Source organism: Chaetomium tenue, assembly GCF_020726465.1.
Source record: "Chaetomium tenue strain MPI-SDFR-AT-0079 chromosome Unknown F5144scaffold_2, whole genome shotgun sequence".
In the NCBI taxonomy this organism is placed as follows: Eukaryota; Fungi; Ascomycota; class Sordariomycetes; order Sordariales; family Chaetomiaceae; genus Chaetomium; species Chaetomium tenue.
In genome coordinates, this window is record NW_027117330.1 from 4,492,321 (window position 1) to 4,519,884 (window position 27,564).

Here is a 27,564-nt window from a genome sequence, read left to right on the forward strand (position 1 = left end):
CAAGTCCTCTTCATCCATAGGTGATTATCTCAGCGCATTGAGTGAAGAGCACAGAATAGTTTATAGGAAAATAATAGAATCTACCATTTCGTTTCGATACATCAATCCCAGTGACGCCTCCCGACTTTAGCCGATTCTTGTCGCATTCCTGCTATTCTCATGAAGTACAATAGCTTACTCGTTATAACTAGCAAAGAGCCGGATGTCGTCCGCCGTTCATCCCGACCCATGGCCGGCCCGAGCCGGTTGAACCTAGCCCCACTCGGCCGGAGGCACGGAGGGGTGGGCACAAATCCGGCGCTACCATGATTGGCTTGGGGAACCGGAGTGGACCAAAAGAATCTCAAAAATCACGTGACAACTTCCGCCGACGCCCAAGAAAAAGTTGATTCGCATCGCGAGTCCAGACCACACTTGTCGAGAGTGAAGGAGGTGGACGGCGGCCCCGACAGCACACCAGACAAGCCAATTCCGAATTGCAGCTGCCCCATCACTCCCTCACCTTCTTTATCGCCACCCGACCTTCTCTTTTCAACAGTTTTGTGCCCGCCCACATCGAAGGATCCGCCTTTCCCGAACTCGGCTCCTTCTCTGCGATCCAATTCCCCGACCGACCACGATGGAGACAATTGTAACAAGGCCGGTAGTCTCCTGCTGCCGGCAGGCCGTTCTCTCGGCCCCGACATCGTCCCGGCTCGTACTGAGCAGCAGCACCGCCGTCCCCTCGGGCATCCGCCAGAAATCGACGGCCGCCCGCACACGCAAGGCGCTCAACATCCCCCCGCACGGGTCCTTCCTCAACCCCAACAGCAGCGCCGCCGACCGCAACGCTCGCCCCACCACGGGACAAATTATCTACAACCCGCCCTCCTCCGCCGCCTCCGTCTTCCACACGCCCTTCAAGTTCCTCCCCAAGCAAGACCCGCGGCGGCGCGCCAACCTCGCCTCGGAACTCTTCGCCGCCTCCACCACCATCAACTACCCCTCCCCCACCAACAACCCCACCCAAGCAACACAACCCGACAGCACATCACCATCCTCCCAATCACCAACCGACCTCTTCCCCTCCATCGAAGGCGAGCCCCGCTACCGGGCACGGCACCACCTGACCAAAGCCGACATCGAGGAGATGCGGCGGCTGCGCGCGGCGGACCCCGTCGCCAACAGCGTGCAGAACCTGTCGCTGCGCTTCCGCTGCAGCAAGCTGTTTGTGCTCATGTGCTGCCAGGCGCCCAGCGGCCACCGCGAGAAGGTGCAGGCCGAGCTGGAGGCCACCAAGGCGCGCTGGGGTCCGCGGCGCGCGGCTGCGCGGGATGAGCGGAGGGCGCGGATGGGGATGTTGTTTAGGGGCGAGTTGTAGGGTGCTGTGGTTGTGGATGTGTCCTGCGGGCGGATGGGATGGGATGAGATGGGGTGGGAGTGGGAGAGGGTGGGTGGTTATAGGTGAAGGCCGGTCTGCTATGATGATGCTAGTGCTGCTTGCACTGGCTAGGTGGGCTTGTTAGTGACGGAGGGGGACAGACACCGCATGTAACAGAGTGCGGTGTCTCGGGCCGTGTTCTGAGCGAAAGGTTTGCAACAGGCACTATCCAATAGTCACGATTTGGGAAGACGGAAATGTTCACTGTACGAGCAGCGGAGGGCAAGCATTCGGCGGTCAACGGCGGGCATGGGCGGATCTGTAGGACAGCAAAAATGGGGACGATGGCTGGTGTTGCTAGCCTCCCACTGTATAATGCAAAATGTACCTTGTATATTCCTCTCGACGCTGAATCACCGCCGCCTGTTGCTGGATGGCCCTGTCTCGATCCTACAATCGTGTTGCTAAAGAAAGAGCTAATTGAAAGTCGCAGCGAGTCCGAGTTGGAAAAGCGTCATTTCGTGTCATCCCGCATCCAACAAGCCGTTACCCTTCCGACCCCTCCTTGGCCTTCCCCTTCCCCTTTCTATCCGCCTGTCTATCCATTTCATAGTCCTTGCAGGAAGGGATGACCCGCCGACACCAACCGCACCAACTCCGGCGTTTCCCCTGAACCTCGCGCCCCAGGATCTCCCCCCTCGCCCGCTCGTCATCCCACTCGGGCACGCACGCGCCCACCTTCACCATCCGCACCCGCATATTCTTCATGACCCCGCCAATCCCCTCCACCTCGTGCCTCTCATACCCCGGCTTTATGGCCGGGCTGGGCGTCCTCCTGTCCTGGACCGATGCGCCAGACGAGCTGACCAGGCTACTAAGGCTGGCCGAGCTACTGCCGGCCCCGCTCATGGCAGCCGTCCAAGGCGCCAGGGACGGGGTGCCGCTGCTGCTGGCGCCACTGGGCGGGGTCGTCGCGGCCAGCTGGAAGTACTCCGCATCGCGCGCGTCCTCGGCGTCGCCGTCCATCTCCTGCTCGCGCTCCCGCGCCGCGCAGCACTCCGTCTCGCGCCCGCAGATGACGCCGCGGTCGCCTTCGCCGATGCCGGTGCCAAGACCGCCGTGGATTTGGGTGTATTGGTTTCGCCATCGCCAGATGCTGATGCAGAGTGTTAGTGAAAAAATGGGAAGGACGGAGATGGGATGAGTTACCCCCTGTATTCGGAGTCATCGCCGCGGATGGACCTCCCACAGGGCTGGCAAAGCCAGACACCCCCGGAACCGCACCCGCAGATGGCCCGTTCCATGTCGTCGGAGTCAATCCGAATCTCTGGCCCGAGCCGCGGCTTGACCAGCGAGCCAAGAGGTGCTGCCACGCATGGCCCGCAGAGCCGCCGGTGACGGTCCCGCAGCACGATAGGCGCCGGAGGTTTTATAGCACAGTTCTAAAAGGGCAAGTTAATTGCGTGTTTACCGAAGTAAGCCAGTGTTGAATCAGGCTTACCCGACAAACGACGACGCCGCACCGCCGACACCCGGCCACCATGTCTCGAGCACACCGGCCCGACTTGCCATTATAGCTCGATCTGCCCGCATCCTGCATGTAATACCAGTTGCTAGCACGGGCCCGATACCTGAATGTGTCTTCTGGGTCGACGGGGACCTGCTCGTTGATGCAATGCATGGTTGAGACGAGCAGCATTGTGCGGTATTGTAGCAACCCCTGGCGGATCTGGCGGCAGGTCCGCGACAGGTTATCGAGGGTATTGAGGTCAAGGGAAGCGGCAACCGACATGACGATGCTGGTCATCGAGTCAGCAAAGTTGCCCTTGGCAGAACTAAAACTGCCAAGGTGTTGATGGTTTCATGCAGTTGAGAGGATGCATGCAGGGTGGTGTAGCCTACGGATAGCATCCCAGGGCCTGCGTCATGGAATTTTGGTTGGGATTCTCTCTAGCAGCGAGCCCGTGAGCCTTCTCGCGTTCCTCCCACGTAGCGTTGCCGGCGCCGATGCCTCCATCACCGGGAAGGCTTAAACCTGCCGCCGATACCGGTACTGGCTTGAGGGCGTCAATTGGGCCGTTCCACACCGGCTGGCCGTCTTGAGGAGACTCATTGTCATCCTCGCCCAAATCCACAAACACGGCCATGTTGGGAGATGCTGTGCGATGTAGAATTACGAGAAGTCGTATCGGTGTGACAACCCAAATGTTGCCTCGATCGACCCGGAGCTCTGTGTGCCTCGACCTGAAAACGCTGATCACAAATGGAATGGTACTAAGAGACAGCAAGTACTCAAAGGAGGGATCATAAAATTGAAGAAACCAGTTGGGTGGTCATCGTAGTGATGGGCTGACTGGCTTGATGCCAGTTTTGGCGTGTTGAATGGTTACAAGTTGTCTTCGAGGAAGTTGCTTCCCGAACGCCGAAGCTTGATATGCTCCATGCTTACCAGGTGGCAGCGACCCCGCCTCCCCACAGTTAAGACTTTTGCTGGCAGTTTCTTGTAAACACTAACAGAACCGACACCGCTGTTCGACATAGACCGCTGCATTCGGCCATGTGACGTTTTTGTTCTTTCCATCTCAATCGCCAAATTGTTCGTCTCGAGTCTCCATAGCGATGATTTCGACATCCAGTTACCTATATCGTACCCTTCCGTCTTTTTGTCCACGGCCGTTGCGGATCAATCTGAACAATACCAATTCTCTCAGAGCAATTAGAACTGGCCTAAAAACTTCTGAAATACTAGCCTGTTGAATTCATGGATTTGCTTTGGAAATAAAATATGCCAATGGTCTCTTCTGTCATATTTTACCTGGAAAAAGAGTATTGCGTCTGAAGGATTGAGTTCTGGTCATATCTTCCAGCTCATCTTCGGTGGGGTTTCGGAGATGCGATATATCCGGCGGTCAGGTATGGATTGAGCGGTGATGGGCGATGCCGATTAAAGACATAACTGATAACTCTGCAAGTCTTCTGCATGTTCGTCGGCTCGAGACATCAGACGTGTATCAGCGGAGCCATGAGAACGGCTCACAGGCCCAATGATAACGGCTTTGGGGTCCCTTTTTTCAACACGACCACGGCGATCCTTGGCAGCCCCGCGGCGTCTATCTTTAGCCAGCGATTGTCGATCTTTTCCACGCAGAGAGTAGCGAGGATTCAAGGACGGCACGAATCGATGAATACGACGTGACATCAGAAAAGCGAGATGTTGTGCGCCTGCAACCATGGAAGAACCGAGACATTCACAAGACTGATCACATTTGACGCCTTGCGCTGGGTGGGAAGTTTTTCTCAGAAATGAACACCAACATATTGGCAAACAAGCATCAGCCGCGATGCCGCGTGGGGGGTTTCAGAGCCGCAGTGTCGTCTTCGCCGTGGTTGGACGCTCTCCTGAAGTGGCGTCAAAGAGAGGGTGCAGGCCATGCGATCGTGGGGTGACAGTTACATTCGCGCTGACATTCCGATCCCGAGACGGGTTTGAACCTTCACATGGCGAAAACGAAGGCAAAGAGCCTCCCCAGGCCTCATGCATTGGGGTTGTCGCTGGCGCTGGCCCGAGTCTCCCCGAGAAGAGCTGAACTCCTCAGTTCTCTGTTTTGCTCGATTCTGCTACCCGTGACAGCACAGACTTGCCCCTCGCCAACAAAATGAGGGCATCGTTTACTGGTGCGGTCGGTCGGCCGCATCCAGCTATGTGGGGCGTGGCGTGATAGGGGGTATTCGTTTTTCGCGCAACCATGCCATGTTCTTCTCTTCTCTCTGTCGCGGGCAGACAGACGTGCAGTTCCTCAAGTTCACTAGCGCTCTGACAACGCAACAAAAAGTGCAGAGAGGGCCGCGTTTGCGGCTTCTGGCGCCCCCCTGTCTAGGAAACGATCGACAAGCCCTGCAAGGCAATCACCAGAGCAATGGGTGTTGCGATCTTAGAGATAACCGCTAGTTTCTTCCGCATCGGGAATAGACGGCGGGCCAGATCACAACCCAACCATGCAATGGCCAGGGGTCGAGACGCTTCGGAGAGTTGAGAGGCTGAAATATTCACTTCTTTCCGGACTGGGCCGTGGGTCGTGGAGCTCCGGCATCGATGGGAGCGGAGCTCGAAAATCCAGAACATTTGCTAGCTGAGGAGCTGAGTCCTGCAGGGCAGGGGAGGACCTGACGAACCAACGCAAAAGAGTCGGTCGATTCAGCGCCGTGGAGTTTTCGCCACAGGATATTCCCTGCTCTGTCGCAAGTGCCGTGGTGCCGCCGTCGTGAACGGAAAACGACGATGACACGGCCATGAACGAGGCGCCGAAACATCCTAGAGAACTTAGCGCCAGTCTGCCAGAAAGCGAGACAGGCGGCTTTTTCCAACGCCTTGCTTGGCGAACCCAAGCACTTCTTCTGTCGAAGCAGCCACAAACGTAACTAACTAACGGCCACGGCAAAGCGGCAACGCAATGATGGCTTCGGGCGTCCTTGGCTGCAGGACCCGTTCAGCTGGTCCGGTTCCCTTTTCGTGAACGCCATCTGGCCCCCGAAGCGGGTAGGGTCTCGAGCCTCCTCCCAGGCGCTAGCCAGTGACTTTCACAGGGGTACCCTCATATCCCGGATGCACCTGCACGGCACACCCAGCTACCCGGCTCGCTTCTCTTCCTCTTCCCTTTAGCTTCCACACCTGTCGATCACCCGTTCCCAGCTCTCTGGCTCCCGTTTGTCTCCCCCCTCCCTGAGGATCTTCTCAGAGCGGCCTACGGCAACGGGGAGGTGTAATTGTCTCTGAGAGACGCGCTCAATTTGAAGCAGAGGCGACAGGGTGTTCCGGGACTCACCCTCGCCAAGGCAGCCAGCCATTGCATTCTCGACCCGGTCCAATCGTTACCAACATGAAAAAGTTCAAATCGTACCTCACCCCTACGGCATCGGAGGAGGAGCAGAAGGGAAGCAATGAGGGGACACAGGTAGCAGGTGCTCGGTCCCGGGGATCGGGCTCAAAGGCATCGTCACATCAGCTCCAACCTATGCAACCACAAGGGAAGGACTCCGGGTTAGCAGCCGGTGCACCTCCACCACCATCAGCTGGCTCCGAGACCGTCCCACTTTCCGCCCGAGGGAGCATGCTCTCCGTCCCGGGCGCGGCTCTCGCACCAACCCATCAACATGGCCACCAGACACCCGAGACGGCCAAAACCAGCCCGCACACCTCCCGGGCCCCGTCTCTCCGCCACTCCTTCCTCCCGGCGCACGATGCCCGCAGCCGCGACTCAGAGACCATCAACGAGATCCGCAACGACATGATGGTCAACTGGCTGTACGAGCAGCAGCTGCGCAAGCAGTACGCGTCCGGGGCGGACCCCTACGAGGGCGTGGTGCTGAAGAAGGCCCGCGGCGCCTTCGCCTGCTGCCCGCCGCAGATGGCCGCCATCCCGGACTCGCTGTTCGCCGTCGTCGCCCAGATGAACGTGCGCTGCGCCATGACCGTCAACACCCCCGTCGTCCGCGCCCTGCTCGACTCCATCATCCACAAGACTGACCTCGACTACGTCCCTCTGCCGGACGGCCTGCGCGTGCAGGTGCTGCGCACCATGGCCGACCTGCCCCGCGGCCAGCTGCATCATTTCGCGGCGTTTGTTGAGGATGCGCGCATGCTGGTCGTGTGGGACGACGAGCCGGAGAAGTTGCTGAGTAGGGTGCAGACTCTCGAGGCCAAGTTCATTGAGATTATTTGGGGCAATGGAGATGACGAGGGCGAGGAGGAGGATGCCGGCGGGGAGAAGAAGGGCGGCGCCGCGGTCGCAGTGCAGGAGCTGGATCCGGGTCAGCTCGAGGAGGCGTTGGCTAAGGAGCGGAGGCCGGTGAGGCTGGAGAGTGCGTTTATGGTCGGGCTTACGTTGGCACTCTGGATCGTGTGCCCTGCGCTGGGTTGGAGATGGTTGGCGTACCAGACTGTGGTCGACGGGACGTATCTGAGGTTCGCACTGCTGGCCTCGGCTCCGGCGCAGTTGTTCGTCAGCTTGGTGAGTGCCGCCGTCCCTCGGCAACCCAGGGGCTTTTGCTAACTGTGATCAGTTCTTCTTCCAATCCATCATCACCAGTTTGTTCCAAGTCTTCGGGCCCATCTCAGCTGTGGCCAACAACAGCAAGTACTATAGCGGCAAGCCCCCTCAACGGATGCACCGCGACCAGGGGACGCTGCCGCACGTCACCATCCAGATGCCCGTGTATAAGGAAGGCCTCACAGCCGTCATCAAGCCTACAGTGGTCTCGCTGAAAGCGGCCATCAGCACCTACGAGATGCAGGGCGGCTCGGCCAATATCTTCGTCAACGACGACGGCATGCAGTTGATCTCAGACGAGGACGCCCAAGCCCGCCGTGACTTTTACGATGAACACAACATCGGCTGGGTCGCACGCCCCGCGCACAATCCCAATCCCGAGGCCGGCTCCGATGAAAAGCGGTTCCTCCGCCGCGGCAAGTTCAAGAAGGCCAGCAACATGAACTATGCCCTGCACGTCAGCAACCGCGTCGAGGATAAGCTGCTCGCCGTCAAGCGTGGCAGCAAGTGGAACAACGAGCAGGAGAACGGCGCCTACCAGCAATGTCTCGCCGACGTGTTACAGGAGGACGAAGGCCGCACCTGGGCCGAAGGAAACATCCGCATTGGCGACTACATCCTACTTATCGACTCGGATACGCGCGTGCCGCACGACTGTCTGCTGGATGCCGTCAGCGAGATGGAACAGAGCCCGGAGGTGGCTATTCTGCAGTTCCAGTCGGGCGTCATGAACGTTACCAACTCGTTCTTTGAGAATGGGTGAGCAGCCGTCCCCTTTTTGTTTGGTTGAGAGACATACTGACATCTCGCAGCGTTACCTGGTTCACCAACCTTATTTACTCGTGCATCACCTTCGCTGTCGCGTCGGGTGATGCCTGCCCCTTCGTCGGCCACAACGCCATCCTCCGGTGGCAGGCTCTCCAGGACGCAGCCGCCTTCACCGACGAGGATGGGTACGAGAAATACTGGTCCGAGTCGCACGTGTCGGAGGATTTCGACATGTCGCTTCGCCTGCAGGTCGCCAAGTACACGCTCCGCTACGCCTCGTACACGGGCGACGGTTTCAAGGAGGGCGTCAGCTTGACCGTCTACGACGAGCTTGCCCGCTGGGAGAAGTACGCGTACGGCTGCAACGAGCTCCTGTTCCACCCACTGCGATTCTGGCTCGTCCGCGGGCCGTTCACGCCGTTATTCAAGAAGTTTATTGGCTCTAGTATCCCGTTCCCAAAGAAGATGACTATCATGGCGTACATTGGGACGTACTATGCCATTGCCGCGGCGTGGCTTCTGACGCTGGGGAATTATTTCATTACCGGCTGGTTTTATGGCCTGTACGACAAGTACTACCTCGACTCGTTCGCCATCTACATCTCCATCATTGTCGTCTTTACCGGGCTTGGTAATCTCGCGTTGGCGGTCCTGCGGTACCGGTTGAGCGAAAGATCGCTACTGTCAGCATGTACGTCTCCATCTCCCACTACAACCCTCTTCCTCCATACACTAACTCGCGAGTGCAGACTTTGAGAACCTCAAATGGATCCCCATGTTCTGCATCTTCCTCGGCGGCATCTCGCTGCACGTATCGCAGGCCATCCTGTCACATTTCTTCGAGATTGATATGGCCTGGGGCGCCACGGCTAAGGAGCTCGAGGAGGTACGCTTCGGCCCGGAGATCTGGCGCATTATCCGCCGCTTCAAGTGGACTTTCCTCTACTGCTTCGCCTGCACCGCGCTGATGATATGCGGCAACACCATCTTCCCCGACTTGTGGCGCATCAACACCTTCTATAGCATCTATCCGCTGGCGGCCACGGTGGTGTCGCATTTTGCGCTGCCTGTGCTGTTGAACCCGGCGCTGATGATGTTTACTTGGTAGGCGGGTTAGATGGTGGGAAAGGGTTATTGGTAATAATGACTTTTCGATTTCTTCGAATTGTCTATTTTCTCATGATTATGATTCATTAATAATTCGAATTAATCGTTAGCCTGTTCGTTAAGGGAGTTGGGTCAATTTTGGTAGGGGGAAAAGGGGGTTGATTGGTTTTCTACGACTTTTGCAAGCATTCAGCGGCAACATACAACATATAGATTTCCTAGAGCACATGCGACGGTGGACTCACTGGCAATAAATCAAGGTTGACTATTCCAGTCTTGTTCTGCTCGATGTGACCATCACAGCTTCGTCTCCGCCGCCACCTGACCGGGGCCCTTCCCAGCTCCGTAAACAATCGCCTGATCCATCGCCAAATCCCTCCTGCCCTCCCCCCCTTCCTCTCGCACAAACCCCTTCTCCACCAAATACCGCCTACACATCTCCTCGATCTCCTCTCCAGGATGTGTAACCGCATCCACCAAATACAAAACCGCCACCAGCACCTCCGCAATCTGAAAAACCAACCCCCTCGCCTCCGGCAACAACTCCTCCTGCGTCCCCGCCTCCACCCTCCCCTTCACCTCCTCCCACCCCTTCCGCACCCCCTCCCCCCACTCCACCACCATCCTCCCCCCCACCACCCCTCCACCCTCCCCCACCCTGCGCAACCCCCCCAGCACAACCCCCTCCAACCCCCCCACCACCCGCCCCCCCTCCCTCGGATGCTTCACCACGCGCAGCGCATCCCCCGCCAGCACGTCGGTCGTGCCCTCCCACACGGCGCCCACGCACCCGTCGCGGAACAGCCGCGCCACGTTGACCGCCTGGGTTTCGCTGTTGAGCAGGTAGCCGACGCCGCCGAGGGCTTGCAGGCAGCTGTAGAGGAGGGGGATGGCGGTGTGGGAGGCGTGGGATTTGTGTAGGGAGGAGAGGAGGCGGAGGTGGGAGGGGGGGGTGGTGGTGATTGGGGGTGTTGTGGTGAATGGTGGGGAGGGGGAGGGGGAGGAGGACTCGGACTCGGATTGTCCAAGGAGAGAGACGGTGTAGAATACTAACAGCATGAGTCCGTGGTAGTGGGTGGTGATGTTGGCGAGGGTGCGCATGTGCAGGGGGTGGGAGGAGAGAGGCAGACGGCGCCCACGGCCGACGCCAACTTCCCGGACGAGGGCAAAGCCCTTTGCCACGGCGAGGGCGCGGCCCACGTAGCCGACAGACGAGACGGTGGTGTGTACGCGGGTGATCGTCAGGATGGTGCTGATCTCGCGGATGCCCTGGCCTTCTTCGCCGATCAGCCACGCGCGCATGTTGTTGAGCTCGAGCTCAGCGGTCGGGAGGGACTGCGTGCCGAGTTTATGCTTGAGCCGCTGGATTGTCACGCCGTTGAGCTCGCTGCCGCCGCGGACACCGGTCGGGGAGACGAGAGAAGGGTTGTGGCGGCGCATCGGGGCGAAGAAGGCGCTGACGCCTTTGGAAGGGTCGGTTTTGGCGAGGAGGATGGTCATCTGGGAGTCAGTCGCGGACGAGAACCATTTGAAACCCGAGATGGACCAAGGGCCGAGGGGGATCTTCTCGTCGGCGTCGGCGAAGGGAGTCGAAGAGGCGTCCGGATAGGGGTCGTAAGTGGCGACGGTCTCGGTTTGGGAAACATCACTGCCGCCGGTGCGTTCGGTCATCCACTGCCCACTAGTCCATGCCTTTGTTGGGTCGCGCGAGGTGAGATGGTCGAACGCGTTCTGGAAGACTCGGCGTTCGGTCGGGGAGAGGCCGGTCTCCTTCGAGAGATGACGCTGGAGAAGCCGAGCAGCGCCGTCTTGCATGGCAGCTGGGCAGAGGGTGTTGGCGCATGACCCCTCCCAGAGGTGGCAGCGGATGAACTCGACGAGTCGATTGTACGGGCCATAATTGGAGTCGTAGTTGAGCGCGACGATACTGTAGTGTCAGTGAGCACGTTGGACTGTATTTATTTACTCTGTATACGAAGCCAGGCTCGCGTCGGCCTGCTTACCCCTTTTGGATGCCGAACTCTTGCAACTTTCGCCAGCCCTCTGTGACAACCAGTTCGCTCACTGGCTTTCCAAATGCGTCTCGACCAGAGCCACGGAGATGGGGCTGATTGTGTTCGGCGTCGGTTACCCAATCGAAGATTTGTTGCGAGAGGACGTCGTCGCCGAGCTGGCCGGCTTCTGGGCTGATCTGGTCGAGGAGAGAGGAGGGGAGGAACACTGCTCAGGTCAGCATGATGGAGGCTCGTCGTTCAGACGAGAGATGGAGACGGTAAAGAAGGCTTAATAAAACGAAATGCGTACGCTTTGTGATGCGTCGGAGGCTAACATCGTCATAAAACTGATTCTTGATGACGGGTTGTTGCTGGAAGAACCCCCTATTGGAGCTAGACGGCTCCATGATCACGTATTGGACGAGTGGAGGGGACGATAGGTGACGGGACGTGTGCTAACTGAACCGCTGGATGGCAAGGAGAGAAATAAATACCTAGCCATCACGGAGGTAAGAGAGGGACAGAAGAGATGCCCACCCATCATCAAGTGGGAGAGACCAACAAAGGCCAGCCATGGTGCTCAACAAGCGCCCTCCTCTTTGCCTTTACCTCCACCCGTGCTCTCGCCCTCGCCCTCGCTCTCGCTCTTCCCGAAAACCATCGTTGATCTTGTATCACAGGCCTCGGTTAGAAGCAAGTGCGGAACAAAGCCGCCCTCCTAAACCCTTTCCGGTCTCGACACAGGCCGGTGGGTCGGGCCGAGTCAGGGGACCATGAACCCGGGAACGCGGGGGAGCAGGGGCCGGGGAACTTCCCCGACGACCTCGGCCTGCCTAGGTATTTATGGTTTTGTCAAGACTGGACCGCGTCTGTTGAAGATAATGTTTTTCTTTCTTTTCTTGTTCTTTTCCAGGTTTCCTTTCCTTACACTTAAGAAGGGGGAAACCCCTTACCGCTTCCGTTTTCTGTCCCGCTGTTTATTATTTTGACCCCGAGACTGACCCCCAACATGGGGATTGCTCAGTGTGACGAGCTGTCGCGAGGAAATTGGAACGTGGTGGTGGTTGGTAATCGAGGCCGACGGGCAAAAAATTAGGAAAGGTAAAGTTGTGTGTAACTAAATATTGGGATACATGGCCTAGAATTCTCTTACTTGCACACTGGGTGACTGGTTAGGTAGGTACATACCTTATCGTGCCTGAGCGTGCTTACCTTACCTCACCACACCTCCTGCATCGCACCTGCCCTGATGCGACATTAACTACCGAGCTCACGTGTATTCCTGTTTTTCTGCCCTGGTTGAATGACGGGAGAGAAGGAAAGGAGGGCCGAGACCCCTGCGTGAGGAGCCTGGCTGCGTCTCGTCTCCGCCACTCAGAGTGTGCCTCGGGAGCCTTGTTCGTCACTCAGCTTCGTCAACATGTCGCCAACTTCAATTTCCCTCATTTCATCGCGACTCAAAAGTCGATCCTAACATCGGACAAAAAAATGAAGTGTGGTGCGTGGGGCCCTGCAAGAAATGCCCATACAACATCAATACCCAAAAGGAATCAGCGATACAGGACTCTCGATAGTCCATAAGCCCGAGGGCAGTGCACCAACCGCCGTTGTCGAGTACGTTTTCTCATTTATTTCCTTTTTCTTCCATCTTTCTCTCCTTTTCTCCTGTTTTTATATATTTTTTTACAAAAATATAGCTTCTTATAAAAGCCCCGACTGACTTCTCTAGCATCATCATCGTTCATGGTCTCCAGGGCCACCCTTTCACAACATGGGCCTGCAACAGACCAGCGCCGCCACGGCAGGCCTCTCTGCCGGTGCAGCGCGGCAAGAAGAGGGATTCTCTGCGGGCCATGCTCTCCGTGCGGCTCCGAAAATCTTCCCCGAACGGCAAGTCCCCGCAACCGGCAGAGCTGCATCAGCCGCGGGAGGCCCCGGGGCCCGACCCGTTCATCTACTGGCCCCGGGATCTGCTCCCAAAGGACTGTCCACAGTCTCGCGTCCTCGTTTATGGCTACGACACCAAGGTTACCAAGTATGTCAGAGGTGCGACCAACAAGAACAGTGTCTTTTCCCACGCCAAAGACCTGCTCTTTGCCTTGTCTAGGGCAAGGCAGCTTGACCGGCCCCTAATCTTCATCGCCCACAGCCTTGGAGGAGTAGTCGTCAAGGAAATGCTCGCCCGATCCGCCATGGCCACCGAGGAGGGGTCGAAAAATATAGTCGATTCTACGTCGGCCGTCGTTTTCCTCGGCACCCCCCACCGGGGAAGCCCAGAGCTGGCCGCCCTCGGCGAATGGGCCCGAAGCTTCATCAGCACTTTCAGGATGGAGACTAACGATGCCATTCTCAACGCTCTGAATCTTAGGACCACTGATCTTGAACGTGCTCAAGAGTCCTTCTCGGCGCTATGGTTCAAGTACGACTTCCGGGTAAAGACATTCCAGGAGGGTCTGGGGTTGACGGGCGTCAACTTGTCAGTTTTGGGCAACAAGGTCGTTCCGGACTCTTCGTCATGCATAGGCGACGCCCGTGAGCGCGCAGAAACCATACAGGCAAACCACATGGATATGTGCAGATTCAAAGGTCCCGACGACCCAAACTACCTGAAACTATCCGGAGAAATTGGCTCCATCTATGCATCGTTGGTCAGCCTCAACGAACAAAAAGTCCACCACGACGGCCATATTCAACGGCAGAAACCATCTCTCAGCGCTAGGTCAATGAGGTCGGCGCGGTCAACGCGAACGAGAAGCGAGAGACAGCTTGGCCTGAGCGCCACTGAAATGTCCAGCCTTAGAACCCTATGGTATGCGGGCATGGATGAACGATGGCGGAATGTGGAAGAGCCTGCCGCGCAAACGACGCTTTGGCTCTTTGAGCAGCCCTCGTATCAAGACTGGTTTCACGACCGGAACCAAGATAAGCATTGCTCCCTTCTCTGGCTGAAGGGCAAGCCCGGCGCAGGGAAATCGACCCTAATGAAGGCAGCGTTTCGGAGGGCTGAAGCCCAGCAAGCGCAGTATGGATACTGGACGGCAGCTTTCTTCTTCAACGCAAAAGGCAGCGATCTGGAGCATTCCCCCCTCGGCCTCTTTCGGTCGCTGTTGTATCAACTTCTACCCCGGTATCCTGACCATCTCCGTCGATTCGCCCAGATTCTGTCCGCCAAGAGTGACCTGAACCCAGACGAGCCACCCGCCCTCAGTGAATCTGAACTCAAGGCCTTCTTTCAGTCCATGTTTGCGACGAAAATGGAGGGGAGGACCGTCATTTTTGTTGATGCTCTCGACGAGTGCGACGCCAAGACTATGCGGTCCCAAGCCTACTTCTGGAGGGAGATCACCCAGTCTGCCCATGCTGCCGGCACTGAGCTCAGCGTTTGTCTTTCAAGCCGTCATTTCCCAACCATCACAGTAACCAACTGCCCCGAGATCGCCGTGGATCAACACAACAGCCAAGATATTATTACGTATGTCGACCAGAGGCTCGGCCTTGGAATTTCTGAAGCAGAGCCAGAAAGACAGATTCTCAGGGACCGCGTCATCAACAAGTCGGCTGGCGTGTTTCTCTGGGTGACCTTGGTTGTGGACGACATACTTCTGAAACGGGATGAGGGCACGAGCTTACGGGCTTTGCTCGGGGAGCTTGACAACATCCCCGAGGAATTAGAGACCCTTTTCTCGTCACTGCTCCGGTCCCTGGAGCCAGAATCGAGGCAGTTCACTCTCCGGCTTTTTGAATGGGTTGTTCTGGCGACCAGGCCCCTCCGTCTCTACGAATGGCACCACATCCTTGGTTTCATCCAGCCCGAACCACCCGAGTCTCTCGCCGCCTGGCGAACATCAGAAAAATACACGGAAAACTCTGACCAGTTGGCCAAGCAGATCAGGACGGTATCTAAAGGCTTGATCGAAATCGTATCCAGCCTTGGCGATCATCAAAGCGACGGCTCCGGGCTCAGCTCTGCTTTCGCCGGCGCCGGCTCGATGGAGCTCGACCAGGGCGAGAACCGCATCGTACAAGTAATTCACGAATCGGTACGGGAATACTTCTTGCACGGTGGTGGCTCCTCTTTGTTTGCCGAGACTCGCAGTCAATCATTCGTTGCCCGAGGGCACCTCTCCATCATTGGCACCTGCCTGGACTATATCAATATCAAGGAGCTGGACGCGCTCGTCGAGGCACGCAGGGGGCCAAAGAAACCCGCTTCCCGACCCAGGCCAGGATTTTTATCCGTCCCGCGTAGAGCGGGCTCCTGGGCATCGTCAAGTGACTCCGACCTTTCTTCTACTCGAGAGGCCCCTGGCGGCTGGGGACGTAGAGATTCCGGCAGTGTTAAAAGCTTTGGCTCCGCTTACAGTCACTCCAGCAGCTACGGGGCACGGGCTGGAAGGTACAGTCATGATTCGGCGAGGGCCGGCCTTCCAGGAGCGCCCGATTATTTTGCATTCGGTCGGGAGATAATCCCCCAGGCTGGCCAGTGGTCTCCCAAACGGCCCAAGCCCGGTCGTAATGTCCCACACGGGGAGTCCGTCTTTGAACAGCTCAAAAAGGCATCTGATGCGGCCTGGGGCCGTGATTACTTTGCACAGAGGATGACCATGTATAGAATGGCCCCCGATCAGATCTCGGTGAACCCGTCCCTTCCATACGATACCATGACGGTACAGACGCGGCTTCTCGAAGACTACCCGGCACTCCTCTCCTACGCCGTATCTGAGATTTTCACACATGCTCAGTTGGCTGATAAAGCAGGCGCCGATCCGAGCCCGGTTGTCCGTCGCTTCCAGAAGAAAGGCCAATGGACCAGGTGGTTGGCCCTGGCCGAGGACTTGTCCCTCAACACTGGACTACTCTACTTTGCCGCGAACCAAGAGCTTTTATCTTGGGCCCGCAAGCTGAGCACCATGAAGCGGTTGGATACGGCCCATGCACTATCTATGACAGGGTGGTCCACGCAGTCGCCCTCCGAGGCTGTCAACAGCGAGATGTCAGAACCTCTTCCTGACATGAGGCTGGTTAAATCAGCGGCTGTGGAGGCGGTGAAGAGGCGAAACAGAACCGCCCTAGATTTTCTCTTGCGGCATTTTGGGTTTATTTTTTTCGAGGACGACGACGTCGATGGCCATCCGCTTCTTCATACCCTGGTGGCGAAACGCGACCTCTCGCTGCTGCAGAAATTCTTCTCTCGAGCCCAGGAGGAACCTCAAACCAAGGAAGGTATTCTCTACCAAGATGGTGGTGAGCGTGTTCCATTGGTAGATAGGCGCGACCTCCTCGGTCAGACAGCTCTGCACATTGCAGTGGCAGCGCGGGACGCCGCGTTGGTCTCGGAGCTACTTCGACACCATGCAGACATCAATGCGCTTGATAAGGGTCACCGGGCAGCGTTGCATATTGCTTGCATGAACAGCTTAGGAGGAGGCTTCGGCACGGGTGAGGGTAACAGCGCTGCGGTGGCAGAGACGGCAGACTACGACATGGTGGAATTGCTTCTAAGGAGCGGCGCGCGTTGCGATGTCTTGGATGACGATGGCCACACAGCCCTACATGCCGTTTGCTACAACATCCCCGAACCACCGTTGCCGGAAGAAGGTAACCCGGACCCTGGCGGAGGAGTGGCGGAACCTAGCGGGGTTGTCCGCATCATCGATCTTCTACTATCATATGGCGCAAAAGTCGACGCATTGAGCAACCTCGGCACTACCCCGTTACACATGACCTGCCGTGCGGGAAACGTCTGGCGTGAATCGTGCCCGAACACATTAGCGGCCGCCAGGCGACTCCTGGATGCCGGGGCGGATCCCAACGCGAGCAGCGACGCGAACGAGAGACCGCTGCACGTCGCGGCCGCACGCGCGGAACACCACATCGTCGCGGAGCTCATCCAACGCGGCGCCAAGGTCATGGCGCGTGACGACCTCGGCCAGGCCCCTCTCCATCACGCCGCATGGGCGGCCAACGACAGCGTCGCGGCGGAACTCCTCGCACATCCTAGCCAAACCGTCGATTGTACGGATGGCCGGGGCTCTACGCCGCTGCACTTTGCCTGCCAGTTCTATCCCACCGAGGGTAACGATAAGCTGTGCGCACGCAGCCTGCGGCTCATGAGACGGCTCCTGGAACGGGGTGCCCAGGTGCACTTGGCAAAGAACTGGCTTGGTCTCTCGCCGTTCCAGCTCGCGCAGTCTCGGAATCTGGTCAAAGTCATTCCGCTACTGAGGGAGTTTGGTGGCGGCGCGCCGGCCTCGGAGGCGTCAGAATGGTCATCGGTGCCGCCGCCACTGCCACCGCCGAGACCGATGCCGGTGTCGCCGCATCCACCACTGCCGCCGCCGGGGCTGATACAGCCGAAACTCGGGCAAGATTGGCCAGACACGGAATTTTTTCGACGCTGGGCACAGATTTTAAGGGGGGACACGGAACCTGTTGTTGAGCGTGGTGCTGCGAGTACTGCGGGTACGGCGGGTACCAGGGGGGTTGGGAGTCCAAGAGTTCCTGAGGGCACATAGCATTGCTCCCAACCTGCTGTATACATATCACATACCTTGTAAATATACTAATAACAAACCTTCCCTTGTCCTACACAGCGGCCGAGGGGTAGAGATTGGCGGTTGCCTATTTATCCCAGTGTAATTAACCAATCACGTGCTCAAGCCGGACCCTCGCCTTGCTGGCTTCGACGGCACGCGCTTTCTCAATTACGCCAGGGATGATTCTAGCAACCCCTTTCCCAATTTACTACCTGATTTCGCCACACTGCAATGCGCAGCAAAGCCAGTTATGGCTCAAACGGCCAAGGTATTGGATGACGATGACACCGCGTCATCGGTTGATGGTGGAAACCCATCCAACGTAAACACTCTCGGGAAACGCAAAGCGACGACCGACTTTGAAGAAAAGGTCACCTGGACCGACGAGGAATCCGACCATGGCGCCAGCCTCAAACGGCAACCATCTGCCAAACGCCGGGCCATTTCCAAAGGAAAACAACCAACGAGGAAGGGCGCCACCGGCAAAACCAAACCGTCCAAGAAGCGAGCCGGCGACTTGCGGGCCTGGGTCAACGACGTCGACGAGTCGAGCGCCCAGGAAGAATTCGCCGACGCCAGCGTGCCGGGATACCTGCTGCAGCGCAGAAAACAGTTTGACCAAGACAGGGCGCGACTGCGCGATGCGGGCTTGAAGCTGCCCCCCGACTACTCCGACATCTACTTCTCCGACGATGACGGCGGCGAGCACGCGACGACGTCGAGGCTCAACGAGCGGCCGCAGTTTGAAGAGAGGACGGGCATCAAGCCGTGTCGGCCGTATGAGGATATCGAGCTCGAGTACTCGGCGGGTGTTATACCGGCGTCTATTGCCCAGTACCTGCGCGACTATCAGATTGCGGGTGTCAAGTTCCTACATGAGCGGTTCGTTTATCAGAAGGGCTGCATTTTGGGCGATGATATGGGACTGGGGAAAACGGTCCAGGTGGCCGCGTTTCTTACCGCTGCGTTTGGGAAAACGGCGGGGGAGCGGGATGCGAAGCTGATGAGAAAGATGCGGCGCGCTGGTGATCAGTGGTATCCCCGCGTCTTGATCGTTTGTCCTGGCTCGTTGATTCAGAACTGGAAGAACGAGTTGCATCGCTGGGGGTATTGGCATGTTGATACCTACCATGGTGCGGGCAAGGAGGATGTTCTGCAAGCTGCCAAGGCTGGGCGACTCGAGATCATGATCACAACGTACACCACCTACAAGAAAATGCGCGAGGCGGTCAACGAAGTCGAGTGGGACTGCGTTGTTGCCGATGAGTGTCATGTTCTTAAGGACCGGAGGTCCGAGACGACCCAGGCCATGGACTGCGTAAATGCGCTCTGCCGGATTGGTCTGACTGGCACGGCCATCCAGAACAAGTACGAGGAGCTGTGGACACTCTTGAACTGGACAAACCCCGGCCATTTTGGGACTCGGGCGGAGTGGGGGAACACCATCACCAAACCTCTCACTGTCGGCCAGTCTCATGATGCTACTCTGAAGCAGCTCAGCATTGCCAGGACAACGGCCAAGAAGCTAGTTCAGAACCTGCTTCCGGAGTTCTTTCTGCGGCGGATGAAGACGCTCATCGCCCACCAGCTGCCTCGGAAAAGTGACAAGGTCGTGTTTTGTCCCCTCACCGATATCCAACGCGAGGCCTACCAGAACTTTCTCGAGGGAGAGCACGTCACGTTTGTCAACTCGGCATCCGAGCCCTGTGACTGCGGTTCGGGGCGCAAGAGTGGCTGGTGCTGCAACAAGACGCTCCCTGACGGGAAGTCGTGGATGAATGTCGTTTTCCCAAGCATCATGACGCTACAGAAAATATCCAACCACATCACGCTGCTGATTCCATCGTCTGCCGATCCAAATGACAAGCAGAACTCGGAGCTTAATGCGCTTCAGACCTGCATTCCCGACGATTGGAAAGAGCTTTATCGAAACCGAGACTCCATGCTGAATCTGGCCAACCCCGAATTTTGCGGGAAGTGGAAGATTCTGAAGAAGCTGCTGCGCTTCTGGTACGAAAACGGAGACAAAGTCCTCGTCTTCTCGCACAGCGTCCGACTCCTGCGTATCCTCCAACACCTGTTTCACAACACGAGCTACAATGTGAGTTTCTTAGATGGCTCACTGAGCTACGAAGATCGCCAGAAGGTGGTGGACGACTTCAACTCGGACCCGTCGCAGTTCGTGTTCCTCATCTCGACCAAAGCCGGCGGCGTGGGCCTAAACATCACGTCGGCCAACAAGGTCGTCATTTTTGACCCGCACTGGAACCCCGCGTACGACCTACAGGCCCAAGACCGCGCGTACCGCATCGGTCAAGTCCGCGACGTAGACGTCTTCCGCCTCGTCTCGGCGGGGACCATCGAAGAGATCGTCTACGCGCGCCAGATCTACAAGCAACAGCAAGCGAACATCGGCTACAACGCATCCAACGAGCGGCGCTACTTCAAGGGCGTTCAGCAAGACAGTACTCGGAAGGGTGAAATCTTTGGCCTCAGCAACCTCTTCAGCTTCCACGGCGACCAGGTTGTCCTCCGGGAGATCGTAAACAAGACCAACATCGCCGAAGCCAAAGCGGGTGTCCACCTCACCGACATCGACCTCGCCAAGATGGCCAAACCCGACGAGGGCTCCCCCGACGACGAAGACGACGACGAACTCAGACTAATCAAACCCGAACCGAACGACGGCGGCGACGACGACGAACAAGGCATGAGTCAGCTCGCGAAGCTCATCACCGCAGAAAACCGAGAGGACCTAGTCCGCGCACGACGGGCCACTAAGCCCAAGAGCGACGCCATCGCTGGCATCCTAGCATCAGCGGGGGTCGAGTACACCCACAAAAACTCCGAGGTTATTGGCACTAGCCGTGTGGAGGCCCAGCTCTCACGCCGGGCGGAACTTGCTCCGGCAGCAGACGGTGGCGCGGACGATAACGTATTGTTTGCGGATAGCCAAGGCGATGACCATCATCGCCACCATCACCCAGCAACCTCCGATACTACAGCTACAGCTGGGAGTGCGGCCAGGAATAGGACGGGGGCTAGGACTGGGGCTGTAGGTGGCGGTGGTGGTGGCTGGGAGGGGCGTGTGCACTGGCGGTTTAATCCGCCCGTGGAGGTCATGCGGCGGCAATTCTGCTCCATGGCGAGGGAGTTTGGCTTTGGCGACGTCACCGATTTTGCGCTAGTGGTGGAGAGCTGGACGCAGGAGCAGAGGCGCAACTGCCTGGATACGTTCTACCGTGCGAGAGAGGTCAGGGTGCTGGGGGGGGAGGGAGCGGAGCAGGGTGGAAGGGAGGTGAAGGGAGAGGAGCGTGAGCAGTTGACCCGGTCGGGCACGGGATCGACATTGGGATCGGGGTCGGGACTGGGATCGGGATCGGGGCTGGGACCGGAGAGAGACCGGGATATAAAGGAAAGAGAGGGGGTGAAGGAGAATGACGCTACGAAGGGTGAATGTGGCGGCGAGGAGGGGACCGGGATGAGGGAGGAGAGAGTGAATTTGCCTGTCCAGTCGCTGCCTTTGGCGGAGGTCGAGGAGGAAAAGAGGACTTCGATGGTACAAATCGAGGCGGGGAAGATACAGGCAAAAATGGAGAAGACAGAGAAGACGGCCAGGTCAGAGATGGCGAGGGTACCGACGATATTCCTGTCCGATGATGACGAGGACGACGAACTTTGAGATACGCGCACTGCTGGCGTTTAGGCAAGAGAATATACCCCTGCATTTTACCTCTCTCATCATGAAAACTATGCCATTTCCGAATAGCGCCTCACTGTTGACGCCGTCGCAAGAGAGCATCACGAGCATGTGCGTCGTTGTCCTGTCTTTGTCTGCTGCATGTGATGCTCTCCACTCTCCTGCTCGGGCCCCACATACTGTGTTACACAGCATGGATGGATGTTTTAAACTCACAATTCGGCTTCTGAAAACCGGTTTGGACCAGTGGCAGCCGGTCCTCAATGTCCTCAAGTTGGCCGAGGCAAAAGCGGCCGAAGGTGGCGGGAGGCCAAGGGCGCAAAGGGGTGGCCGCAAAAGTGAGCTAAACGGACAATGGACCCTTGGCAGCGGGCATGGACCTCCATGACGCATCATCGTCACATGTCATTCAATGGAACTTAGCGACAGAGCAGAGAAGTAGTACCTATTCGTGCCTACCCGTCTGAAGGAGTCACTTTTTGTCAAACAAGGTACCTACATTGCTGCAGAAACATTGGATGAAAAATACGAGGCGGTTTTATGGCATGGCCAAAGATACACTATCGGTTCTTTTTTTCCTTTCCTTTCGCCCATTCCTGCACCCATTCCTGACGTCCATTGTCCAAGGCGCGCAGATCTCCCAATTGGCAATCGTGGTGCTGCCCCTCCCCCACAACAATGCCGGTTTGGTCGCTGTGGGTGGTTTAGTGGTTTAGCTCCAACGGCAGACAAGAAAGAGACCTGCGCTTGCTGCCCCGGCTGGGCTCGGCAATTCGGTCAACGGGCGCTGTGGGCCGAGGGCGGCGAATGCTGCCAGCCCTGCGAATTATCAGCGGGGTTCAATAGTGAAGCTCGGTTCAAAGGACGAGGCGCATCTGTTGCTTGAACCCCCCTGTACTCTGATGACTCGATCGATGCGATTTCCTCTTTTGGATGGTCTTTGGCTGTGATAACGACTCGAGTCAGTCTGAACTAACCACAACAGAAAAAAGGTGATAATAATGATGATAGTGGTAAGGACGAGACATGTATTGTATGGTCAGGTACCTATTTGGTAAATACCACTAGCTTGATAAAGCGATGAAAGTGAAAGGCTCCTGCCGTAATAAAGCAGGCTGGCAGTCACCAACCAAGGTGTATACATGTACCAAAGTCTCGGAAACGTGGGGACTGGAATAGCCGCTAGACCGATCTGTCCCGAAATGCCACGCCCATCCCCAACCCCATCCCTCCCTACCTAGGCAAAGAGGCCGGACACGCTGCCGACCGGAGACTCGCCCGGTCGAGCCTAGGCGGTTCCGGTTCTTCTTTCTCAAACTAAACCCCATCTTAGTCACGAGTCACAGGTTAGGATATTGTCTCGGATTTTACTTTTCTTTCCTCATCTACCTATCCTCTCCCTCTCTTCTCTTTTTGTTGTTGCCACATCTCGATTCCGTCATCTTGATACCCATCTCCCTTCCCTAACTGCCTACCTACTCACATTCCTCCTCGTCTTTCACATTAATTGTTCATCTCTCCGTATCTATACCCACCATGGCCGCCAACAACATGGTGAATCCCGCCGTGGATCCCAACCGGGAAGACGACCTCTTCGCCAACGAAGTCGACCAGATCAAGAAGTGGTGGAGCGATTCGAGGTGGCGATACACCAAGCGGCCCTTCACCGCCGAGCAGATTGCCAGCAAGCGTGGCAACCTCAAGATTGAGTACGCCAGCAATGCCCAGAGCAAGAAACTGTGGAATATCCTCGAAAACCGTTTCCAGGTACGTGATTGAGACAGTCCAAGCCTAATGGCATTGTAGAATTGATGACTAACTCGGATTGTGACAGACCAAGGATGCTAGCTACACCTACGGCTGCTTGGAACCCACCGCTGTCACTCAGATGGCCAAGTACCTCGACACCGTCTACGTCTCGGGTTGGCAATCGTCGTCTACCGCCTCTTCATCTGACGAGCCTGGGCCGGATCTCGCAGATTACCCTTACGTGAGTGAAACGAACAGGAGAAGGATCTCATAAAACGAAAAACAGGGGCTGACCGCATCAGACCACCGTCCCGAACAAGGTCGGCCACCTGTTCATGGCTCAGCTTTTCCACGACCGCAAGCAGCGCCAGGAGCGCCTGTCGGTTCCCAAAGCTCAGCGCACTAAGCTCGCCAACATCGACTACCTGCGCCCCATCATCGCCGACGCCGACACGGGCCACGGCGGCCTGACCGCTGTCATGAAGCTGACCAAGCTCTTCATCGAGAAGGGCGCCGCCGGCATCCACATCGAAGACCAGGCACCCGGTACCAAGAAGTGTGGCCACATGGCCGGTAAGGTTCTGGTGCCCATCTCGGAGCACATCAACCGCCTCGTGGCCATCCGCGCCCAGGCCGATATCATGGGTGAGTTAGCACACTCTTATCGGTTTCTTTGAAGAGTATCAGCATACTAACATGATACCGCGCCTAGGCTCTGACCTCCTCGCCATCGCGCGCACTGACGCCGAGGCCGCCACCCTCATCACCACCACCATCGACCCGCGCGACCACGCCTTCATCCTCGGCAGCACCAACCCCAACCTGCAGCCGCTCAACGACTTGATGGTGGCCGCCGAGCGCTCCGGCAAGTCTGGCGACGCTCTGCAGGCCATCGAGGACAAGTGGCTCGCCCAGGCCAACCTCAAGCGCTTCGACGATGCCGTACTCGACGCCATCGCCGCCTCCGGCTCCGCCAACGCCAAGGGTCTTGCCGACCAATACCACAGCGCCGTCAAGGGCAAGCAGTTGTCTAACGCCGAGGCCCGCGCCGTTGCCCGCGGCATCCTGGGCAAGGATGTCCACTTTGACTGGGACGCCCCGCGTACTAGGGAGGGCTACTACCGTCTCAAGGGCGGCTGCGACTGCTCTGTCAACCGCGCCATTGCTTACGCGCCCTACTGCGACGCCATCTGGATGGAGAGCAAGCTGCCGGATTTCAAGCAGGCCGAGGAGTTTGCGCGCGGTGTGCACGCCGTGTGGCCCGAGCAAAAGTCAGTTTCCCCCTTTTTCCTCTCCTTATCGACCCTCCAACCACTAACCCCTTCTCCCAGACTCGCCTACAACCTCTCGCCCTCCTTCAACTGGAAGACGGCCATGCCGCGCGCCGAGCAGGAGACCTACATCCGACGCCTCGCCACCCTCGGCTACTGCTGGCAGTTCATCACGCTCGCGGGCCTGCACACCACCGCGCTCATTAGCGACCGCTTCGCCCGCGCCTACAGCCAGCAGGGCATGCGCGCCTACGGCGAGCTCGTCCAGGAGCCCGAGATGGAGCTGGGCGTCGACGTCGTCAAGCATCAGAAGTGGAGCGGCGCGACCTATGTCGATGAGCTGCAGAAGATGGTTACGGGTGGAGTGAGTTCTACCGCGGCGATGGGGAGCGGCGTGACGGAGGATCAGTTTCATTAGGGGGTGAGTATTGGGTAGGAATGGGTGAGGGACGGTTGATGGGAGTGGCTTGTTTTGAGTCGTGATGGGGAGAGGGAAAGGGGGTGGAAGTGGGATTTTTGTATATAGGGGGTGTTCATTTTGCTGGGTTGGCTTCTTGTTTAGTCTGTGATTGCTAGATGTGTGGGAAATTAGATATGATGAGAGTTATAGATGTGTTCAAAACGTCTTGTCTGCTCTTGTAATCATGAGTATGTCGTCTTGTTTGTTAGGCTTGGTCCTTCCTATCATCCCATGCAACATCCACAACGACACCCACAGCCACACCGACGGCAGCACCCACCACACTGGAAATGTGGAATTTGGGACGAACACTTGCGACCATCTAATTTCGTGCTTTGTTGTCAGCACCTTGTGTCCGTCGTGATTGTCGTGCGACGGGTTGTGTGGATCCGAATCCTCCTGCTTACAGAGGCGTGGACTGATCACTCGCCGCAGCACCCTCGGACCACAGGGCGAGGCCCACGCTAAACAACCAACGGACGGCGTGGTCAAGCCATGGAATTCTAATAGAATATTATTTTGGCGGCCTGGAACTTTGAACCATGCTGTTTCATGCATGTGAGGGCCATGTTCATCGGTTAGGGCATGTCAGAATGTAAGAACCCGATACGATGATTCGATGGAGAGAGAGAACATGAGACGTGTCCCAACCGCTGCTGATATTCCGTCTCACGTCGGGATAGCGTTCGGAGATTTATCTCGCATCAGACTTCCGCTGCTTGCAAACGACCGTCTGAGCTAGCGCCGAAAGCGGCTTGCTCGAGGGCCACCACGGGCACTCGTACAACTCGCAGCCACCTCCGGACAACGCTATCTAGCCCTCGTGCTGTTCTTGTGGATACACAGAAGTCGCACTAACCGATCAAGAGCAACTCGGGCTTGAGGGAAACCGGGTCGGTGGAATTAGCCCCTGAACACAACACCCGGGTTCAGCACCCTCTCCTCATCCGATGCTCCAAGTCTTGCACACGAAATGCCGTGCACCCAGAAGCCGGCATACGCAACGTGACAGTCTGAGTGACACGCCTCCACGTCACCACCGGGATTAGCTGCTTGTCAGCCTATGTTAGACCACGAAAACCTCTTGAAATACCCTCCCGGCATCGGAGCAGGTCAGGCGAGGGGCCTTGCATCATGTACATACGGACCTAGCATGGCATATTCCCTTAGTTTTGGATGACGCCGCCCCAACAACCGCAACACAGCACAGCACAGCAAAACACAAGACCATCATCACAGGCCAACATCCCGCGGGCATACCCCAAAAACGTTTCAGTACCACCAGCCACAACCGCAAGCACTCGCGAAGGCCCCCTCCCTTTCCTTAACCCCACATCTACTATTCCCCCTTCCACACACATCACAAGCAACAGTAACACAGCCCACCACCTCCCAGCAAGACCACACACCCGCACCCCCTTACTTTACCTCGCCTAAACAGAAAGGCTCAACCCACCATCACAACAACAACCCCTCGGCTACCATCCACCAGCCAAGTCCAGACCGCCCAGCCCAGATTCACCGTGTAACACAGCCTGCATCGCCCACTCGAGGAGGGGTCACACTTGCACCACCACCCCAGACCATCCATTCTCAAAAGGTAAAACCCCCGCCTCTTCAGCCGCGGGCGCGGGGGAAGTGGAGGGTGGGTTGGATCAGCCTCGCCCGTCTGGGGGGTCGGGATTCCGGGAGGCTTTGGTTGGTTGTTTTGGGATTAACGTTTTGTGAGATGATAACCTTTGGTCGGTTTGCTCACGGGGAAGTGGCAGAAAAAATGGAATAGATGCATGCACGACTTTAGGCCGTATACTCTAGGATGGTACGGTATACCTCCTTTTCCAGGAAAAGGTTATCCATCTATTTACGGGCAGCCCGCTGCAGCCAGGGATGCAGTCTAGCCATGTCGCCATCACCAAATCAAAACCATGGGAAGAGAAAGAGCATGGTTTGGTTCCACGCGGGGAGGCAAGGGCAGCACAGCGGGTAGCACACGCGCAAAGCGAAACATGAGGCGGAGGCGGGAGCGGAATCAGACCAGACGACGAAGCTGGGATTTTGGGGGGGTTCCGTCTGTTGGTGGCTACTGGACACACCAGAGCCAGCCACGATGGGTGGGGAGGGTGGACAAGGCTGGGGGTTTCTCGGCGGCCCCCACAAACCGTGGGTTGATTCATTCAGTTTCTCCGACGGGTACACACACCATGAACTCCTTTTAATGCCCGAAACTGCTTGATCGGCCGTGGCTAGGCTCGGAAGGGAATGCACGTCGGCGGGCTCCGTGAGGCGCCATACCAGCGGACTGATTGTTTCCCCAGCGCCCTGATATACCACCTGTAAGTTTACAAGCAAGATTGACCTACGGCCTCTTCCACAGCGCTTGCAGGCCTGGTTTAGAAGGTACCCACAGATGAACAAGATGGCTACGCTTCTTCCCCGGTAGGAGGTTAGCGGCAAGAGGCTGCGGTGCCTCGGGACCTCAAATCCGGTCCCAGCCATTGTAATTCCCAAGTTGGGGGCCATCCGGGGCTGGTTACTGCATGTACGGGATTCAGAAATTGGGGGCCGCCGGGGT

At 57.4% G+C, this 27,564-nt stretch overlaps 7 protein-coding genes across 7 annotated transcripts; 5 read left to right on the top strand and 2 right to left on the bottom strand.

Annotated features, from left to right (window-relative positions):
- Nucleotides 1–337: 337 nt before the first annotated feature.
- Nucleotides 338–1,740, top strand: F5144DRAFT_564370 (mitochondrial 54S ribosomal protein mL58). Its single transcript, XM_066788423.1, has one exon. The coding sequence runs from the start codon at nt 620–622 to the stop codon at nt 1,358–1,360; it is 741 nt and encodes a 246-aa protein (XP_066647192.1). The 5' UTR covers nt 338–619; the 3' UTR covers nt 1,361–1,740.
- Nucleotides 1,741–3,759, bottom strand: F5144DRAFT_564373 (uncharacterized protein). The gene is made up of 4 exons (XM_066788424.1): nt 3,263–3,759; nt 2,862–3,159; nt 2,570–2,802; nt 1,741–2,516 (listed from the first exon to the last, which is right to left on the bottom strand). Exons 1-4 carry the CDS (start codon nt 3,505–3,507, stop codon nt 1,907–1,909), a joined length of 1,386 nt encoding a protein of 461 aa, XP_066647193.1. The 5' UTR covers nt 3,508–3,759; the 3' UTR covers nt 1,741–1,906.
- Nucleotides 3,760–6,237: 2,478 nt separating this feature from the next.
- F5144DRAFT_590862 (glycosyl transferase family group 2-domain-containing protein) lies at nt 6,238–9,283 on the top strand (the record flags this gene model as incomplete). The annotated part of the gene is made up of 4 exons (XM_066790197.1): nt 6,238–7,368; nt 7,421–8,166; nt 8,220–8,866; nt 8,925–9,283. The coding sequence occupies 4 exons, from the start codon at nt 6,238–6,240 to the stop codon at nt 9,281–9,283; spliced, it is 2,883 nt and encodes a 960-aa protein (XP_066647194.1).
- A 296-nt stretch (nt 9,284–9,579) lies between these two features.
- On the bottom strand, nt 9,580–11,683 carry F5144DRAFT_484352 (acyl-CoA dehydrogenase/oxidase; the record flags this gene model as incomplete). The annotated part of the gene is made up of 4 exons (XM_066785435.1): nt 9,580–9,885; nt 9,940–11,209; nt 11,313–11,502; nt 11,587–11,683. 4 exons carry the CDS (start codon nt 11,681–11,683, stop codon nt 9,580–9,582), a joined length of 1,863 nt encoding a protein of 620 aa, XP_066647195.1.
- Nucleotides 11,684–12,584: 901 nt separating this feature from the next.
- On the top strand, nt 12,585–17,927 carry F5144DRAFT_141236 (ankyrin repeat-containing domain protein). Its single transcript, XM_066782392.1, has 2 exons — nt 12,585–12,890; nt 13,006–17,927. Exons 1-2 carry the CDS (start codon nt 12,796–12,798, stop codon nt 17,789–17,791), a joined length of 4,881 nt encoding a protein of 1,626 aa, XP_066647196.1. The 5' UTR covers nt 12,585–12,795; the 3' UTR covers nt 17,792–17,927.
- F5144DRAFT_564380 (P-loop containing nucleoside triphosphate hydrolase protein) lies at nt 17,904–21,867 on the top strand. Its single transcript, XM_066788425.1, has one exon. It carries the CDS (start codon nt 18,063–18,065, stop codon nt 21,492–21,494), a length of 3,432 nt encoding a protein of 1,143 aa, XP_066647197.1. The 5' UTR covers nt 17,904–18,062; the 3' UTR covers nt 21,495–21,867.
- An 801-nt stretch (nt 21,868–22,668) lies between these two features.
- F5144DRAFT_627639 (isocitrate lyase) lies at nt 22,669–25,142 on the top strand. Its single transcript, XM_066792301.1, has 5 exons — nt 22,669–23,279; nt 23,347–23,502; nt 23,564–23,906; nt 23,974–24,532; nt 24,593–25,142. Exons 1-5 carry the CDS (start codon nt 23,049–23,051, stop codon nt 24,948–24,950), a joined length of 1,647 nt encoding a protein of 548 aa, XP_066647198.1. The 5' UTR covers nt 22,669–23,048; the 3' UTR covers nt 24,951–25,142.
- Nucleotides 25,143–27,564: the final 2,422 nt, after the last annotated feature.

Excerpts from the sequence above, each read along its gene's own strand:
- F5144DRAFT_564380 (XM_066788425.1), top strand. The coding sequence starts at position 18,063 with ATGGCTCAAACGGCCAAGGTATTGGATGACGATGACACCGCGTCATCG.
- F5144DRAFT_564370 (XM_066788423.1), top strand. The coding sequence starts at position 620 with ATGGAGACAATTGTAACAAGGCCGGTAGTCTCCTGCTGCCGGCAGGCC.
- F5144DRAFT_141236 (XM_066782392.1), top strand. The coding sequence starts at position 12,796 with ATGCCCATACAACATCAATACCCAAAAGGAATCAGCGATACAGGACTC. Across the intron at positions 12,891-13,005 it reads GCACCAACCGCCGTTGTCGA|CATCATCATCGTTCATGGTC; the intron begins GTACGTTTTCTC and ends TGACTTCTCTAG.
- F5144DRAFT_564373 (XM_066788424.1), bottom strand. The coding sequence starts at position 3,507 with ATGGCCGTGTTTGTGGATTTGGGCGAGGATGACAATGAGTCTCCTCAA. Across the intron at positions 3,160-3,262 it reads CAGGCCCTGGGATGCTATCC|CATCGTCATGTCGGTTGCCG; the intron begins GTAGGCTACACC and ends CTCGATGACCAG. Across the intron at positions 2,803-2,861 it reads GCGGCGTCGTCGTTTGTCGG|AACTGTGCTATAAAACCTCC; the intron begins GTAAGCCTGATT and ends TTGCCCTTTTAG.
- F5144DRAFT_627639 (XM_066792301.1), top strand. The coding sequence starts at position 23,049 with ATGGCCGCCAACAACATGGTGAATCCCGCCGTGGATCCCAACCGGGAA. Across the intron at positions 23,280-23,346 it reads TCCTCGAAAACCGTTTCCAG|ACCAAGGATGCTAGCTACAC; the intron begins GTACGTGATTGA and ends GGATTGTGACAG. Across the intron at positions 24,533-24,592 it reads GCCGTGTGGCCCGAGCAAAA|ACTCGCCTACAACCTCTCGC; the intron begins GTCAGTTTCCCC and ends CCCTTCTCCCAG.